General features: G+C 37.0%; 1 protein-coding gene across 1 annotated transcript in view; it reads right to left on the bottom strand.

Moving 5' to 3' along the window:
* LOC150086698 (paired box protein Pax-6-like) overlaps nucleotides 1–11,124 on the bottom strand; it is a 30,533-nt gene extending 19,409 nt beyond the window's left edge. The window contains exons 1-2 of the mRNA XM_090372230.1: nucleotides 10,833–11,124; nucleotides 2,835–2,984 (exon numbers count right to left, since the gene is read on the bottom strand). Coding sequence (XP_090228356.1) covers nucleotides 2,835–2,984; nucleotides 10,833–11,124 — 442 coding nt within the window. The remainder of the gene's footprint in view (nucleotides 1–2,834; nucleotides 2,985–10,832) is intronic.
* Between the last annotated feature and the right edge of the window lie 8,169 nt (nucleotides 11,125–19,293).

Genomic DNA, 19,293 nt, shown 5'->3' with positions numbered 1-19,293 from the left:
TACTGTGGGGGTGAGGTTTTTTGGCTGAGTGTTCAGAGTGACAAAAACACACATTAATTTATAACATAGTTTACATATTTACAAAGATACATCATGATAAAGTTATCAAAACTCAGGTACATACTAATATTATCCAAACTTGCCTATGTAACATCAGATATATATGCAATTTAATACATTGGGTTTACACTAGAAGGGTTATTTCTTGCTACACAACGTAATTAATATCCTTACAGAAAACTGCTATAGTTTCTTCTTTCCTCACACAAGATCAATAAATACTTAGGAGGTTTAGTTAACACCCTTTCTCCAATGTAAGTCAAATTCTTACTTTATAAAGTGATTTAGGAATTTCACTCTTAACTTTGAATTATTTAGTGTCCCTTTTTTGTCTTGGGGAATATAATTTCACAAACTTTCTCTAATCAAGATAAATCGTACATTTAACATCAATTTCTGGACTAATGCTTGTCCCAAGGGTTAGCTACATTCAGAAGGCTACCCTTCTCTTCCAAAATTTATCATACTTATATGTTAAACAATAACTAATAACAAGTATCAAATTTCTCTCCTTTACATATGTCTACATATGTCTAATTATACATTAATCAAAACCATAACTATCATCTGACTTATCTGTATATTTATGTATATATATTTATCTTTTTGTACATCCTTCCCTTAGTATCTTTCTAAACTTCTACTAATCTGATATTAGGGTTCCTACAGTCCTTTAGGGGTAAGTGAGAATACTACATAACTAGTCACTTACTTAATTTTACGAATCGGGCTTCTCTGTTTCGGGGCCTTCCGCTCCTTGTTTGGGACTGTCATCATCGTCTAGGGCTTCCAGGTAATCTTCGTGCGGGTCACAGTTCTGCTACTCTGCTTAAATACACTGTTCAGTCTAGACTGGGCTGGCACTTTGTCGTACGGTCCTACTCTGTCGTTACGGGGACTGCTATCTTTCCTTCTGCTTTGCTCCGTCCGCTCTAGGCTGGCACTTTGCCTTCACCGCCTGTTAGTTTCGATAAAGGGGTTGCTTCATACCGTTTGGGACATCGGAACTCGATGCCTTCATCGAAAGGGGCTCCTCCTTTTCCAGGCACTTTTGCCTTCGCTGATTTCTATCATTCCATTTCTTTACTTTCTCCGTTACTTTTCTCTCTCTCCCACTTTTCTTAAAAACCTCATTCACAAGAAGGAAATTTCACAGGGCGCTTCTCTCACTAACTCCAACAAAATCTCAACTCTGTCTGTACTAACTCATTCTAACTAACTCCGACAAATATCTCAACTCTGTCTCTACTAACTCATATTAACTAACTCCGACAAATATCTCAACTTTGTCTCCCACTAACCCATTTTCACTGACACCGACAAAAAACCTCAACTTTGTCTCCTCTGCCTAACTCATATTAACTAACTCCGACAAATACCTCAACTTTGTCTCACTCTAAACCATTTTCACTCACACCATCAAAAAACTCAACTCTGTGTTTTTTTTCCACTCCTCCGGTTCTCTCTTTTTGTTCATCTCATTACGTACCGCCTCCATATGTCAGGTCCGCCTCAGTTCCGGGTCTTAACCAATCTTCTCATTTTATCAAACCTTTCTCTCTGTCCTATTCGCCCATGTTATCCTTTCCCATGCTGTCCCTTCAGCGCTCGATCCAACCTCTTATTTTAATAAATTTGTAAATTTCCCAGGCTGGCTGCCCCTTTGAAGTCTGCCGCAATTTCCGCAACCACCTGCTTATTCTTGACAGCTTTACTTCACAAGATCCACAAAACTTGCCATCACCTACAGCCAGATGCCAGTCTTAATTCTAATCTGAGCATTTGTCAAGTATTTACTTCCCGTCTCATCTCCAGATGTTACCGATCAAAGGAATATTCCGACAATACGGTACACCACACTATTGTTTTCCAGAGCCACAATTTTGCACACCTATTCACCAACAGCTGCTGCTACCTGTTCCTGTTGTTTTGGTTTACAGTATTCCCGTGTGCTCGGAGCTGAAGTGTAACCCATCTGCTACTAGTCTTTTCTCATGCTTACCCCTCCCTTCTTGTAACCTTGTCTAATTTAATCCCTAGCGAGTGACCCATTAATGATCTTAAATACTATTTGTGACTGGTAAGGTTTCGCCACCCCATATTGTTATACCAGAAGCTTTACTTTTAATTAATCTCTCCTGTGTATAAAATATTTTTCTTGTAAGATTTTATATCTTACAGTACGGAGTGTGTTACACTCTATTAATTATTAATCGATAATTAATAGAACGTAATTACCTCATAATATTTACTTGTAAACTCGTAATTAACGACTTTATTAGGTCGTAAATTACGAATTAATTAAGAATTTTATTTATTAATTAAAAGTTCATTACGAATTCATTTAATACAGTTTATTTGTACACACATTGCATAAATATAACATGTTTATATTTATTTAATAAATATAAACATATAACATGTTTATATTTATTTCTATACAACTCAATTTTAAAATAAAATACATTTTATAAATACAAAACATTATTTTAAAATAATAAAACTGAACTAAATAGACAGCCCACATATTGTAAGCATTTGGACAATTTCAAAATAGGATGCAACACAGGTTTTAAAAGAATAATTTTAATTAATTTCAAAGCATATGCTAATTACAATTTTTTAACGAAGCGTACATTTAAACTTTTTAACGAAGCATACATTTACAATTTTTAACTGAGTTTATTAAACACGGGATTTCATTTTTTTAAAACAGAAATGCATTAGCTTATTCGTTTCATTCAATTGCTTAAAATAAGCAGAAGGCAACTCACCTAATATTTTATTAACAGCAGTCTGTGATGTCAGCAAGTGATTTGCAAAATCATAAGGACGGATTCCATAAGGAGAAATTTCAGATATGACACGAGGAGGAACAAAAGCGTCTCTTATTCGGGAATTTAGATACAGCGGATTGATATTTCCTGAAAATAATAACAACAGATGATATAATTAGCATTAAGGCAAACAGTAAAATTTTCTTCCATACTTTAAGAGATGATAATTCTAGGCAGTTAAGGCATTTAAACATGAGTTTAAATGCCTTAACTTCTAAATTTAAATAAGTTTGTTTTAAATATTGCAAAATTCTGTACACGGTCTACTGTACGGACTTTTTTTTTTTTCTTTGAAAAATCAAATAAGAAAAACTTTTCTGCTGCTCTGCATGCAACAGATAATATCTGTTCTGTTGCATATAGAGCACTTTATTCCGATTAGATGGGAAGCATTGTCATCCGTCGTAAGCGGTAGTAAACATAAATTTTTTTTCTATTTTTCTAATATTAATAATTCAGTTTCTAAGTTATTACCGATAATAATTGTGCCATCCCATATTTAAATCACACTACATGCAGTTCGCTGGAAAAGTTATTAAATCATTCAGATATATTTATCGTTCCGACATATTTAGCGAATATGTCTTATACAGTATAGCGTAATTTAATGGATGAAAAATGCATTTTTCTTACCATTGTCATGACTAGGCAGCGCATAATTTTGAAACTCTCTCACGAAGAAGATCGCAAGAGAGTTTCAATTTTGGACGCTGCCTAACTATTCTTCTTCTATCCACCTAACAGACAACAACTGAACCTAATTCTTAGGTGGGGGAGAAAAACACATATGTAGACGCCATCGTTTGGAACTTAGTTCTATGACGCACGTGTACAGTACTGCTAAAGGATTCTCATCCCCCGTAATTAGACCGAAGAGGAGTCTTACGAAAGGCTAAACATAGTTGAAAAGTTTCAGTGGTTGAAAGTACTATGCAGGGGCTCATGTACTTTGCAAGCAGTTGTCAATAAACTAAACATTTATTTCCCACATAGGTAAAGTGCCTTTAGTTGCCTTGAAACAACTAAACCGATAAAGACATGAAGTTAAGGCTGTGGGACGAAAAGCGCTAAACACCTTGATCGGGACTAGCTTCGTAGGTCCTGTTTTAGCTGGGTGTAGCAAAAAATCGACCTCCCCAATTAATCATGAGTAAGAGAGGAAGTCCTCGAAAAACTCATCGGGATTCCTCTCCTTAGGAAAAACTGTATATTTTCACTAAATTTTAAGCGAAATCTACTATATTTTGTTTTAAAACAATTACGCATTTTTCAAAGACGTTTTATTTTAAATGATTTTTAAAAACTATTCGAGAGCTTCCACCTCTAGGTATGACACCATAGTAATGCGGCGTAGTGGTCCTTTCTCTACACTAATATCGTGTTTCCCGGTCCGTAAAACAAAAATTAAATTTTCTTAGAAAATTAAGAACTGTATGATACAGCATATTTCAATCATTGGATTCACAAAGTGGATTATTTTTCTTAACATATTTGAACTGATAATCAGGGGAAGTGTTACCTATGTAAAAATCAAATAGTAATGCGTTTCTAAAATATTTTCAAGGGCGTGCATGTATGAGAAAGTATAACATTATTCATCGTTCCTTCGGTATTCTATCTCGGAAAAAGCTCTTTTGCTGTACAAACAAAGTGCAGTAATAATGTATGTTTCCTTGTTGATAAAACGATGTTAATGGTATTCTGAATGGAAATCGAAATCTGAGTTCAACTCCCACATTCACGGAAATAGTGCCCGAGGGTAGAGATCAACGTTTAATCAAACGAAAACAAGAAACATTACATGGAAGTCGTTTGCACAGTGCGTGTGTGTGTGGTGTAAAATGATCTTTGTTGAGGTAACATCAAAGTTTTACTAACTTCACTGACAAAAGAGGGCGCTTTGGCAGTTAACTCAAGAGAAAAAACCTGAAAGGTTTTTCCATAGAAAACACGAGTTTTTTATCCAGCAAAAACAGGGAAGTCAACTATACAATATACTGTACACGATTTACAGAAATGATACACTGACGCCTCATATCCTTAGTTGCTTTGGCGGAAAAAAGTACGCGTTTTTGAAATAACATTCCACTGTTTATTTTCTAGAAATGAGATACAAATATGGTTAGGTCTAAATTAGACTGTAAAATTATATTTCATTCGATGTTCAGATAACATCCAATTAAGCGGATCTTAGTATATAGCATACTTTTCGAATAAGCATGTTTCATGTTTAAAATCGCCTGTTAACAGTCCTGATCTGAACATCATGGTAAACTCTTGGAGAAATGATGGGAAAAGTAGTTGCGTAGAAATATTCCAGGACAAAAAGAAAGTTTTAGGTACACTTCTACGTGTTTGTCACCGTAAAGTGGATCATTCTTACATCCGACTTTGATTTCCAGCATGCCAACTGACATAGTGACAAAAGGTGATCACAGTAAAGTATTAATGCTTAGTTTTATTGTAAAATAAAATGAGGCAATATTATAGTGTATACACCAGCGAATATTTCTAAATCATTTTGACAGTTAAATCTGCTCAACTTATTCACCATTTGTGAATACACGCAATCTTTTTTTTTTTTTTTTTTGTACAGACATAATATACAATAACCCATATGACATGACGAATATGACAACAGGGTCGATGCGTGCGAAGAAATTCCCAAAAACAACAACTGTGAAACCATTTAAAAACGAATTCCAGAAGATCGGCCACAAGCCATTACAAAACTGGGGTATAACTTAGTTGCGATCTGCTGTTTATCGAAACCTAATTCACCAAGAAAGCTATAATTTCCATCCTATAATTATTATTAAATTTATTAAGAAACTGCCATCATCGTAAACATCTTCCGAGGTAACAGGTGTAGGCATTTATGTTCCAAACAAACTCGGCTGCTTCCAAACTTAATCTTCAAACACGTCAGATCTCGAAAGGTCACCGTCGTGGAAGATGCTCAGCATCACTAGCTGCGGGCTGCATGAGAGGTACGAGGGGGTATCAAAAAGTTCGTATCCTGACCTAGATAAAACATTAGTAGGAAGATGTCGTTTTTAATATAAGTTGTCTACATATTCAATAACTAATATGTGAAATTTCATTCCCGTAGGTGACTGTACACCAGAAGTGCAGCCCGGAATCTGAGGAAGGACGCCATGGTTGAGAAAGTGGAGTATCGAGCAGTGGTCAAGTTCCTGCATTTGTAGGGCAAGGAAGCTCAGGAAATTGACGAAGAAATGAAAGCTGTGTATGGGCAGGATTGTCTATCCTATAACACCGTAAAAAAGTGCAAACGGGAGTTCCAGTGCGGTCGTACAAGTGTCTTTGACGAGCCCAGAGAAGGAAGGCCATCAACATCCACAGACAGTGAGACGGTTGCAAAGGTTGAGTAGCTGGTGGTGAGTGACAGACGTGTAACAATTCATTTCATCGCAAATGCAGTGGGAATTAGTTATGGGTCTTCCAACAGCATTTTACATGACCGTCTGCAAATGTCTAATGTCTCCTCAAGATGGGTTCCAAGATTGCTGACGCCTTTGCAGAAGCCGTTGCCACCACCAACTTTGTTGCCCAGAGAGGCTTCGAACTACTACAGCACCCACCCTATTCTTCTGACCTAGCACAGTTAAACTTCTTGTTCCGAGAAATGAAGAAACCATTACGTGGACGCCGTTTTGATTCGTCTCAGGAAGTCATCAATGAAGTGGAAACGTAGTTTCAGGCAAAAATTGCGGGACTTCTATGACCAAGGATTAGTAGAAAAGGATTAAAGTTCCTGTGAATTTTCACCTTTCTAGGGCTATTATTTCTAGGTAAGGGTACGAACTTTTTGATACGCCCTCGTATATGGAAGGCCATATACAAACGGGCATAGTGGAAAAGCCTTCCTTAACGTTACGACGGGAGACTTCAGACCATTTATATACTGGGTAAAAGCACATTATCCACAGCACTACCGTCTCCTGTAGATAAGAGTATTAAGATGATATTTAAGGGTTGGTGGCTTTGAAAAGAGTCTGTATTATAATAATGGACGTAAAGGGTTCGTATTCTGTCAGCCCACTTTGAAAATAGCCTAAAATTTCGACGTCTTTTATTTACTGAAATATATACTGTATATATATTTTTTTGTTATTAAAACATATTCGAGAGCAATACCTCAATAATCAGATACATAAATCCAAATAACAGGCATTGACCAATAAACGAAACTACCTCATGTTATGGGTGCAGCACCAATTTGCTAAGATTGAAGTAAACTTGATGTTTTGGACAAAGGTGAAAAATTAATCATGGAAATTAAACAACCAGTTGCTATACTTTCATAATTTTCGTAAAAATTTGAGAACTATGTTTATTTTATAATATCCAAATGTTAATTCTAATTTTTATGTTTTTGTCTTCGGTTTTTGATTCGCGCTGTCAATATTGGATTCTACATTATTGGATCATTGCACTCGCGGGTAGCACAGTTGATTCCATCCCTTCATTGCTACCTACGTCATTGATGGAAATCGAACTCAGGTCTTTTCCACCAGGTGGAAGTCTGCGCGCGTAGCACAGTGGTATCGTCACCGTCTCCCCACACCGGGTGGAAAAGGCCCGGGTTCGAATCCCGTCGATGAAGCGAAGAACTTTAATGGGCTTTTTTCACTCCGTGGTTGAGTTAGTCGGTCTCAGGCGTAGATAGCAAGGTTTTTTCCCCAGAAACTGGGGTTTTTCGTCCAGAAAACAGACAAATCGACCATAGAACAAACGCAATTAACAGACATAAGACACAGCACAGCAGATGAATTTAATTATTCAGGTGGCCTAAATATAATAGTTTGTTCCACCAGGTGGAAAAGACACGAGTTTTATTCCCATCAATATCGCATCAATATAGGCCATTTTCACAGAGTGAAAATACCCATAAAATTGGGTTATTCGGTCTGAGGCGAAGGTAGCATGATTTTTCCTCCCAGAAACTCGGGGTTTTTTTTTTTTTTTTTGTCGAGAAACATCAAAGAACACATACAATTTCTAGACACCTGAAAGACCAGAGAACACATGCAATTTGTAGACATTATATACGCCGCAACATGGTCTAAATTGCTAATGCGCCTAAAATCTCACAACAACAACTTGATACCTATTACAGATAATTCACCAACACAACGAAAAGAAAAAGGAATAGATTTCCTAATAGTTTTATTAGAAATTGTATCGCATGTAATTAAAGCGGAACCCATAAAAGTAGATGGTAAAATAATTTCAAATAGTTATGTTTTGTGGGCTTTTTTCACATGGCTAAGTAGTCGGTCTTAGATGTGGGACGCATAGTTTTCACTCCTGGAAAACTCGAATTTTTCGTCCAGCAAACTAACTGAAGAATATGCACACTTACAAACATAATACACTGATTATACTACACTGATATAATATAATTTGTCCCAGATGTTTTAATAAAAAGTCTGGGACAAATAACCAGATATTTTATTATAAGCTATTAAGAAAACTTTTGAGTGCAATGAATATATTTGTAAAAAAAAGGCTCTAAATATTCCCCATTGGTCAATTCAAATTATTTAAGTATATAAGTGCAACCAAAATAAGTTTTTTTTTATTCGAGATTTCACTGATTATATATACTTTCATATATATGATTATAATATACGCTGATATGATCAGCTTATAAATTATTATTCTCATGTTCATCGAATAGCAGGATCCACAACAAAAGGTGAGAGAGTGATAAAACAAAAAACCAAAGAGAAAAATTGAAAGAGAAAAGAAATGATTCAGGTTTCGTTACAAAAAACCTAACCGATCGTTTGTTACCTTCCTTGGACTGAACTACAATTCACAAGACGTGGTGCAGATAGTGATACTGATTACCACACCTGTGCGATCTTAAAGAATGACCTGACTGAGTACATGGTTTATTTCTGCAACCAGCAGCGGTTGATAACGAAATTAATCTTTCGTTTAACCTTCTACTAGTGACGAAGTAAGAATGTCAAGTCTCATTTCGTTGTACGGGTGTCAAAGGTGTTCTTCGGAGCCTTCACAGGAGCACTTGAAATGCAAGAATACTTAATGAAAGCAATTATGTAGAGCTTATTGGCAAAACAGGTTCGTCCAAGGTCCCATTCTTCTGTCCACTAAGGCAGTCTAACTGGAAAGCAATTAACAAATATGCACGTGGAATGTAAAGTACCAAAAGGGTTGACGTTCATCAAGAGGCATCTAGCTGCATTATTAGAAACGAGTGAAGACGAGTGAAGCTTTTTAATGGAATTCACCGTCCTACCATTACCTTACGGATCCTAACATCCTCTCTGTCCTTCATGACACTTTCCGAAATATTCTAGAAGGAATCCTACCAGGAATTCGGACCATTTGCAACTGCCTCGTTGCATTATTTGCAATGACTCCAAAATGATCATACTGTATTGTTATCTAAGAAACTCTAGATTTAATGTGCCATCCTTTATTCCAATCATCCCATTATTTTTCTAACTATTGGTGTATTATTAAATTTTCGTACTGAAATACTTAACAGATTTTCACGAAACATAACACGTAATATTAAAGAAAGACAGGCATATATCACTAAAAATTTTAGAGAGTAATTTAATTACCAAATATAATTATTCTTGGCATTATATTTGGTAATTAAAATGAATTAAGGCTATTAGTTTAATGATCAAGAGAATACGCAGATTGGATGAAAATTAGGATAATCCAATAAAAATCACAAAGATGAATTGAAAGTTTAATGAAATTAGAAAAGGATTAACACAATCCCAATGAGATAAGGAAGGTGGATTTAATGTTTTATGAAATTATAAAAGGATTAAAACAATCCCAATCAGATCACGAAGATAGATTTAATGTTTAAAGAGATTATGGGAGGATTAAGATAATCCCAATAAGATCACGAAGATAGGAGGTATAGCCTGATTATCAACTATTAGATCGATTAAAAGGATAAAAAGTTAATTTAATGAGGCTTTGTAACAAACGGAATTAATGATAATTGCACCTAGACGCTAAATAGAGGCTAAATATGGCTATTTGATCGTGTTCATGACCAAAAAATAAACAAAGCTGATGTTCGCTATTTAGTGTACTCAACGTACAATGCTATCTTCATTAATCAATGCCTTTCATGTAAGTGTGCTGCTTTATTTCCTTGTTTAAACTTTACTATGAAACAGTGAATGGCACATCTTCGTGTCTACTGGCATTAGACGAGCAAAGCACTTCCCATTTATGCAAGGGATGAACATTTAAGAATAACGAATGGTAAATTAGCCTTGGAAAGTGGTTACAACACGAATTATCTTTGTAAATGCATTGGAGACACATCACTGGAAATCTCTGTCACCAGAGTACATGGAGGAAAAGTATGGAATGAGAAGAGAAAAGTGAGAAAAGCATGAAAAATATTTACGAGGCAGGATTTATCTTATGAAATGGTTGACAGACATAAAGGACAGATAATGTTATTTACAGACAGAGGAAAGGAATTTTAACCAAATAGATAATTTGTTGTAAGAATGAATGATAGGTAGCATAAAAAAAAAATGGAAAACATTATTAAAATTTTTAAAGGTAACAAAAAAAAACAGATTGACAGAAATTGGTTAGAGAATATTCAGATAATAAGACGAACAGGACTGAGGTATAGGATCAAAGATATTCATAATATGATTTAAGAGGATTAGTTAACAGTGAAATAATCAAAAGAATTAACTATATTAAAATGATTACCTTAATCCAGTTCTTAATCGCGTTAAGGAGATAAGCCAACGAATTCATTTAACAGATAGAGGTTAATTCGAAGATATATCGAAAGAAAGAAAGGAACAGGTTGATAGACAAATAAGAATAGTGGCTATTTACAGAGAGAGAGAGAGAGAGAGAGAGAGATGAGATATACGGTACCTGATAGCAGTCCGGGTGACATCGGATACACGGCAGCAGCAGTATCGGTCGGCAGAATGGCCTGAGGGATGTCCGTTAGGCGTTGCGGAGAGACGGTCGGCGGAGCGGGAAAGTGAGGAACGTGCACCATGCCTGAAACAGCACTTCCGACGGACGCTACGGAGGAGGCAGCAGCAGCGGTCACGGTAGCCGAAGAGTCGAGCGGTAGAGAAACACTGAGTCCGAGGGAGGGTGGAGCTCCTGGCAGCTGGTCCACAGGAGAGCTGGACCTTTTGGGAATGCTCAAGTCCATCAAGATGGAAGTAGTTGGCTCTTCCAAGAGATAAGGATCATGCTTTGGCCTCTACCCTGCCTCCCTATCTTTTCACATGAACTTTATCCTTCAAGTGTTCAAGGAGTATAGAAGGGTGAGCATAGTGGCTGGAAACGAAAAAATCAAGAACTACACGGTCATCAGTGTGTTGATTTTCATGATGAGGCTGATCTTTTTTGGGACGGAGTGGAGTCTTGTATACGTGGTATCACTCAGATGTATACAGAACACTGCGGAAAAAAGCAAAGGAAAATGTCATTCTAGAAATCAGACCTAAACTGTAACACACGCGGAGTACATACAAACATAATCATGAAAATTTATTTCTTAAAAAGTAAAGAAAGGGCTTAATCATTTGACTAGGTGGCAAATGCTATATTCACTTTGTACGATGGTGTTCCTGAGACAAGCATACAATATTGGGCTTTGCACTTTCCATATACTCTGATCTAAGATCGGTTTGTCAGTAGCGATTAAGCTCTAGCAAAAAGAGATAAACCTAAACCACAACTCAAGTTTGGATTTCTGCTCATCTGCCTGTTTGCTTCTGTGTGCGTTTTGAAACAGTCAATAGAAGACTACAGTTTATAATTTCAAGCAGCTGAGAAACACCAAGAATCTAAAAATTTCATTGCTATATATCGAATAATATACGAAAAATATTCGAGAACTTTGTAACACATATACACATATCTTCGTATTTCATTGACCTTCCTTATTTACAAGTAAACAACAACAAAAATGTAATCTGAAGGAACAAATCAACGTTGCGTTTCTCTCTCTCGCTCTCTCTCTAAATCAGGCCTGAGGAAGAACGATCAACAAAGTGACAGTCGTTCTTCATGCTGAATCGTAATAGCAGCTATCTGCCCATGCCGTAATGATCGCTTTACCTTCAACCGGGCAGACTGGTAGCCAATTACTTAAACCAGCAACCACTCGGCCCATAAAGGTCTAAGAGCAATGTTACAGAAGGTAGTCATAGACAAAAACATCGACCCACGCCAGGTCAAATAAACAACGGAGTAAATTGAAAGGGTAGGCAGGCTTTCTGCTTCGGTGATAAAGACTATGCATTAGAAAACTGGTGCTTTGAAAGACCCTCATAAATGAACCATACGGAGTGCTCTGTCTAGTGAAGTGTACATGAGAGGATGCAACGTATTTACGTACACACAGACACACACGGTAAATGTTTAAACCCACAAGATTAAACCGCGTTATAAAGGAAAATATGAGCAACTAATAAGACACAAAAAAGTCATTCCATTATATTTTTTTAATTTTATTTGGGGCTCTAAAATATCGATTTGAAATCATCATTGTCTCATCATGCCTCCTTGCGATGCCATGTTCCCTGAGCAATATTTTTTTCTGCTGACAAGATAATAACGAATATTTTGCTGAGGTGGATGTTTTAAGTTGACTAACTCTATGTGGTACTATATTTGACGGAATCCAAAAACCTGTTATCAAATATAGTCAACTGAGACCGTGATATCCAGACTACGAATGTCGCTTTATATGCATAACATCCAAAATAATTAATCAGGCGCACCGGTGCCCTCATAAAAGATTTTCTTTCTTTTTGTTAATTCAAGTGTTAAAAATTGATAAAAAGAAACAGCATTTAAATACCTGTTCACAGCCTCTGATTGGCTGGTCGGTTGTTGTAGGATTTTAGGCGCACCCAAGCAACTTAGACCATGTTGCACCGTACATAATATGTCTGTAAATTGCGTGTGTTCTGTGGTCGATTTGCTGTTTTACTGGACGAAAAACCCGAATTTCCCGGATCAAAAACCACACTACCCTTGCATGAGACTGACTAACTCAGCCACGTTGCGAAAAAGACCGATTAAAATTCCTCGCGTCACTGACGGGATTCGTCCTCAGGTTTTTTTCCCCCGGTGTGAGGAGGACGGTAATTATTATACCAACTGCGCTGCCCACGAGAGCTTTTTTAATAGCCTCAAAAATGTAAGGGTCAGTATTGATATTAGCCATATGATGCAAGAACTCCCCAGGCTTCTGATGCACACAAAAAAAGAAAAAAAATCATAAATAAAATAATAAATAAATAAACTACCTAATAGATTAATGAAGTTTCTCCGAAAAATTGCGGGGCTACGCAATCTACACACGGCATACTCACCACATATATATATGAAATTGTACGTTAAGATAAACACCCATATATAAACCAAGATATCGCGGCCAAAATCATCAATATGCGTGGTGGATTCTGTCCTTCGAAGAAATGCTGGTAAGTTCTTTTACAAGGGGAAAAAAAAGTTAAAATTTACAAAATTAAACCGCACATTCATCCAAAAAAAAAAAAAAATTCTCAAGGGATACTTATATAATTCAAAGTGGAAGTGGATAAGCAACCTCAGATCATGATGAATGCGTATTGTATAGCTAATTGACAAAAATTAACTTAAACCATTGGTTTCAACATTTTTAGTCTACCCTTCCGGCAAGGCAGCAGCGTCGAAAGCGTTTGAATCAAAAAACCGTTTTAAAAGCAAAGGGGTTTGTTTACTATTGGGGAAGAGGCGACTAAGGTCATGAGGAGTCAGTACTGTATATTGTATCTGTAAACAGTTTAGTCTAGTTTTCAGAAGAAAAACATCATGAAAACTTTAATCAACATGGACAAACTCAGCTATCAGTATGAAATCCTCATAAAATTCACGTTTCGACGACATTCGTACCCAGGTCTTTTTAATAGGAGTGGAAGGAAAGCGACCGTGACTACTGTGCTAGACACAAAGGGCGTTCAAATTTTTCGTGTAAAATTCAAATTAACAGAGGTTCTCTGCATCCCCAGAAATTCGAAATTTCCGCAACAAAGCACCCCGCCTACAATCGTCGTGCACCAAAGTTTGTGTGTATATATATATATATATATATATATATATATATATACAGTACATAGATACAGAACCGGCTCAGGTATTCTGGCGCCCCCTTCCAATTGGAAAAAAAATTAAGAAGGCTGTTTTTATAATAATAAATCGCTTTTGTGTTTGAAAATTAAAAAAAAAGAAGATGGAAATACTATGATCTTTATCATGTTTTCATTGTGATAGGCTTGACGTAGCCGAGTGGTCAGGACAGCGAGTGCAGTAGCACACGCTCTTTGAGTGAATCGGGGTTCAAGCCCGTGACTGCTAAATACGATTAACATTTGTATTGATTGATTTATTGTAAACTCCACTGACTTGGTGGTCGTGCCGGAGTATAAACAAGAGAACATCATATTAAGATATCAACACTATCAAAAGTTCATTATCTAAAGGAATCAATTAAGATAATCATTTTAAAAAAAATTCTTGCAGAATAAGTTGACCAGAATAATATATTTCATAATATTACAGTAGAACCTCACAAATCTGGACTAAAGGAGGAATAGGTAGTCCGAATAACAGAATATATGTAAATATTTTCAAGTCGTAGTTTATAAAAATAAGGAAATTTATTCAAAATCCGGTAACATATATTGATTTAGATGGTATTAGGACACAAATATCAAGTAAAGAAAAAAAAAAAATGAAAATGCTTATATATAAAACAAAAGGGAATTTACAAAGAGTACAAATCAAACAATGCGATATTTTAATCAACAGACTTTGTGTTAAACGACAATAACTGTAAATTCAATCGGATAGCACGGTCCCTCTCAATTGTACTGTCTTTTTTGAAGAAGTTTGAGATGTTCTGTTTATAACACTAAATAAGAATATCGTAATCATTTAACAACGTGCGTGTCGGCCCACCTACTGCCTTAGTTACACACTGTGCCAATTTTTGATAACAGGAAGGCGGTATTTGGTCCATTTCTCTTTCGACACAGCAGTCAATCAGCTACTGATTTGCGGCCGGTTTATGTCACCCGAAGCCGACGTTCCAGTTCTTCCAAAAAGTGTTCAACTGGGTTAAGATCAGCCTCTCGGTAGGCCAATGAAGCTTTTGCACACCTACTTTAAACCAAGTCACTAGAGGCTATGCAATATGACATGGTCCATTGTCATGCTGAAACAGAAAAGGGACTTCCCCATACTACTTCTTCAGTATAGGAATAGCGGGATTGTACAGAATGTCAATGTAAGTTTTGTTATTTTCAGGAAAGCAGGCTAATGGTTCAAGCGCAAACCAGGGAAATAATCCCAAACTGTGACGGCACAGTTTCTCCAACAAAAGTCCCAATTGGGAAGACAAATTGTGGAAAATAATGTTCTCCGAGCATACAACACAACACACCCAAACACTGCAATCAGATCGGAAAATCGTGTAACCGTGATTCGTTACTGCTTAACGCAGCTTTCCAACTAAGGACAAATTATGATGAGGCGTACACCAGACAATTCGAAGCTGTATACTGCGTGCTGTGATGTTTCGTTTGTGTGCTGTAGCTCTTTTGCAAAAATCTGGTGCCATGCAGCTCCCCACCTATCGTTCTTTTATTAATATTAATTTATGTGGCCCTCCTTGAACTGCTGGTTAAAAGTATTTGATGAGGACTGACGGAATCTATACAAGACTCGTCTCCGGTCTCTTTCCTGCAATTGCTGCTCTTTACCAGGCCCTTTTTCCGGCTGTAGTATCACCATGACGTCTGCATTTGGTGACTACGTTAGCTGTCGTTAATCTCGGGCTGTGTCACACTAACGTTTTCGACCCCAGAGCCATTTTGGTTGCTAGCTTTACCGGCGGACTCCTCCCCCTAAAATTGAAATATCATTTTATTTTATTGCTATTGTAAAAACATCCGTAATTGCCAAAAAAATTCTAGTCTATCCATTCAGCATTTGTTGTTTGAGGCGCATCAGCGACTTCGGTCATATTATTTTATTATTTTTTTTATTATTTTATTATTATTAGCTATATGGTGCAAGGAAGCCTGAGGCTTATGCTGCACTAGCCAAAAAAAAAATTCTTTAATTACCCTGAGAGAGAGAGAGAGAGATTGTGTGTCAAAAGTAGAAGGGAATCACCAAGAAAGAGAAGAATGATGATATCCAGCTCAGGACCCTGGGTGTGCCAAGCCCATACTCACCAAATGTGAGCCCCTGGGGTTTATTATGTCTGCAAATTGCGTGTGTTTTGTGGCCAATTTTCCTGTTTGGTGAAAGAAAACCCAGTTTCCGGGAGAAAAAATCGTGCTACCTTCGCCTGAGACCAACTAACTCAGCCACGTTGTGAAAAAGACCATTAAAAATCCCTCACGACGGGATTCGAACTCAAGTTTTTTCCACCCGTGTGGGGGAGAACGGCAATTTTACCAACTGTGCTATCCACCAGGGTCCTACAACCTTTAATATTAATATTAGTAAAACCAAATGATGCAAGGAAGCGAACTTTTCGTGCATGGGCCAAGAATAAATAAATAAAATAACAATTATTATTAAAATAAGAGAATATTTATACTATTCCATTCCCACAAGTAATCATCCAGTTCTACTTTAAACTTAGCCAGACTCTCTGTTTCCACCACTTTGGGAGGCGACTTATCCAATGTTCAACGACCCGCTGTACATAGGCGAACTTCATGAGATCCAATCTTATGTTATTCTCTGAGATTTTATATTTGTGCTCAGTGGTTTATGTTTCACCCAAGAGGGAGAGCAGACCTTTGTTCCTTTTAATCAATGCCTTCAGTGCTTTATATGCCTCAATTTGATTTTCCCTCAGATGTCTAGTTGTCAAACTTTATAGTCCACACCTCTTAAGCAATTCTTGATATGTGCATTGCTTTGCACTCGTCACAAATCTGGCTGCCCTTCTTGAACCTTCTCCAGAAGTTCTATGTTTTTTTTACGTGCGATCTTCAGATCTCAATAAAATATTCTACATGCGGCTAACCATCGCCTTTTAAAGAAGAATAATGACGTCCTTCTTCCTATTCCTTCCTATAAATCATAGACAGCACATCATGTGCTTTCCTAGCCGTCTGTTTACACTCTATGGAAAATTTTATGTTGGATTGACTCATAAATCAAACTTAAGTCTTCTTCGTCTTGAACCACTTTTAGCTCCTCTCCCCTGAGCTTATACGTGATTCCAGAACTTCTGTTCCCCAAATGCATAACCTTACATTTAGAAGAATTAAACTAAAAGTTGCCATTTTTCGAACCATATATACATGAATGAAACCGATCCAAGTACCTCTGAATAAACGTGACCTGGCTCGAACTGTGAAACACCCTTCCCACCTTCAAATCATCAGTAAACTTCGTCATATGTATCGTGGATACTTTTGTCAATATCATTTTTGAAAATTAGAAACAGTAGGGGACCCAACACCTATCTCTGAAAGACACCATTTGTTACGTTGGTTCACCCTGAAGACTGACTATTTATATCAATCCTCTGTCTCCTATCTTTTAGCCAGCCTGAGATCCAGCGTAGAATCTTACCAGTAACTCCAGTCACTTCCCTTTTTTATAGAAGCCTTCTACGAAGGGCAGTAATAAAAGCTTTACTAAAACCTAGATATATAATGTCAAACCTATTATCTGCACCTAACTGCTTAATGACTAGTAATTTAGTAGACTGATTAGGCATGATTTCCCCCTTAACGAACTGATGCTACGATCTATTCAAGATATCATTCTTGTAGAGACAGTCCTGAATCGCATCCATAACCACAAACTTCACGACTTCCTTACCAAAGAAGTCAAATTCACTGGCCTATATGCTTTGGCATTTTGGGGAGACATTGATACTTCTCCAGACCAAGGGGTTCTTATCAGAGACCAATTATGCGCTCATTAATATTCCTAACGGTTTTATACACTCATATGCAGCCTTTTTAATTATTTAATTAAAGAAATTTGATCTTACAAGTTTTAATAATTTTATTTTAATAATTTGTCCTTTCACATTTCAAAATACGTAAATTTAAAAAAACAACATTAAAATCTATTTGCGTGTCTGTCTGTATGCAGTCCGCTCGATACACAATCATTTACATCTCGGCTTCCAGAAATGTTAGAGGGAAAACGTTTCTAACAACTTTTACACTCCAGAATTAGTGTTACGGGGAAGCCTGAATGTTTTTTGCTGTGAAACTCACCCGAGATACCAATTCAATTAGTAGATAGCTGTACTCATCTACGAGTTGAATTAGTATCTCGTGTGAGCAATCTCAATCTTATGGCAGAAGGCTGCGAGACGATTCTAGTTGATAAACAGGAGAACTTCTTGGCTTTCCAAGCCTTTGCAACTGCTATATTTCTTAGGCGGAAGACTCTTCTGCATTTGGAGGACTTGGATTGGTAATGAGGTATGGTGTAGTGCCGGATTACCTAAAGTTCTGTGGAATCGTCCTGAAAGGCTTTGCTTTGGCGACGGCATGAGCATGCTATATCCACTGCAACTCCAGCTCCTTGTGCTGGCATTTCTGTTCTCGCCAGCTCCTTGTGCTGGCATTTCTGTTCTCGCCAGTTCCTTGTGCTGGCATTTCTGTTCTCTGCAGCTCCTTGTGCTGCTGGCTTTCCAACAGACTCTGAACAGATGTAGCTCTTTGCGATGAAGTTTGAACTTTGTCTGGAATTTAATTATATGTATATTTATTTTTTATGTAATTTGATTATTCTCAATTTTTTCATATGTATCTGCTTTGGTCATGGCAGTTTTATCCCCCTGTACTTGGGCAAACAGGAGAGGGAGTATATTATATTACTGCTAAATTATGTGTAACTGACAGCGGGGTTGCCATAGGTTGGATGGGACCGCTTTAATTAATAAATGTAACGTGTAACCCATCTCTGGAGCACATAATGAATACAGTCCATCTTCTCGTGGTGGACCTCAGCTAACCAACAATTTGCATGCCACCAATCTACGCGATGATGAAGTTTTGCTGCAGTCGCACGAACAGATTGAATTGGTAATATGGCATCCTATAATGACTCCCCGTTGGTAGCCAACGCCTTGGCCCATCTACTGTATTTCATTAAAATGCTTCTATAGCATGATAAACATAAAAGCAGTTGCTTTTATGTCTATTCCTCATATCTGGATGGCGGGTGTAGGTCATCTCTCCCAAATCCCAAGTGTGTCCGCATTATTTTGGCAATATAGTATACATCATGTTCCTTGATTTTCAATCAGAAAAATTATTTATCATACCAAGTTTGC

The sequence above is a fragment of the Mastigoproctus giganteus genome, chromosome 4, assembly GCF_048544385.1.
Source record: "Mastigoproctus giganteus isolate SK-2022 chromosome 4, ASM4854438v1, whole genome shotgun sequence".
Taxonomy (NCBI): domain Eukaryota; kingdom Metazoa; phylum Arthropoda; class Arachnida; order Uropygi; family Thelyphonidae; genus Mastigoproctus; species Mastigoproctus giganteus.
The sequence above is the reverse complement of the archived record's forward strand: the minus strand, read 5'-3'. Positions and strand labels throughout refer to the sequence as shown.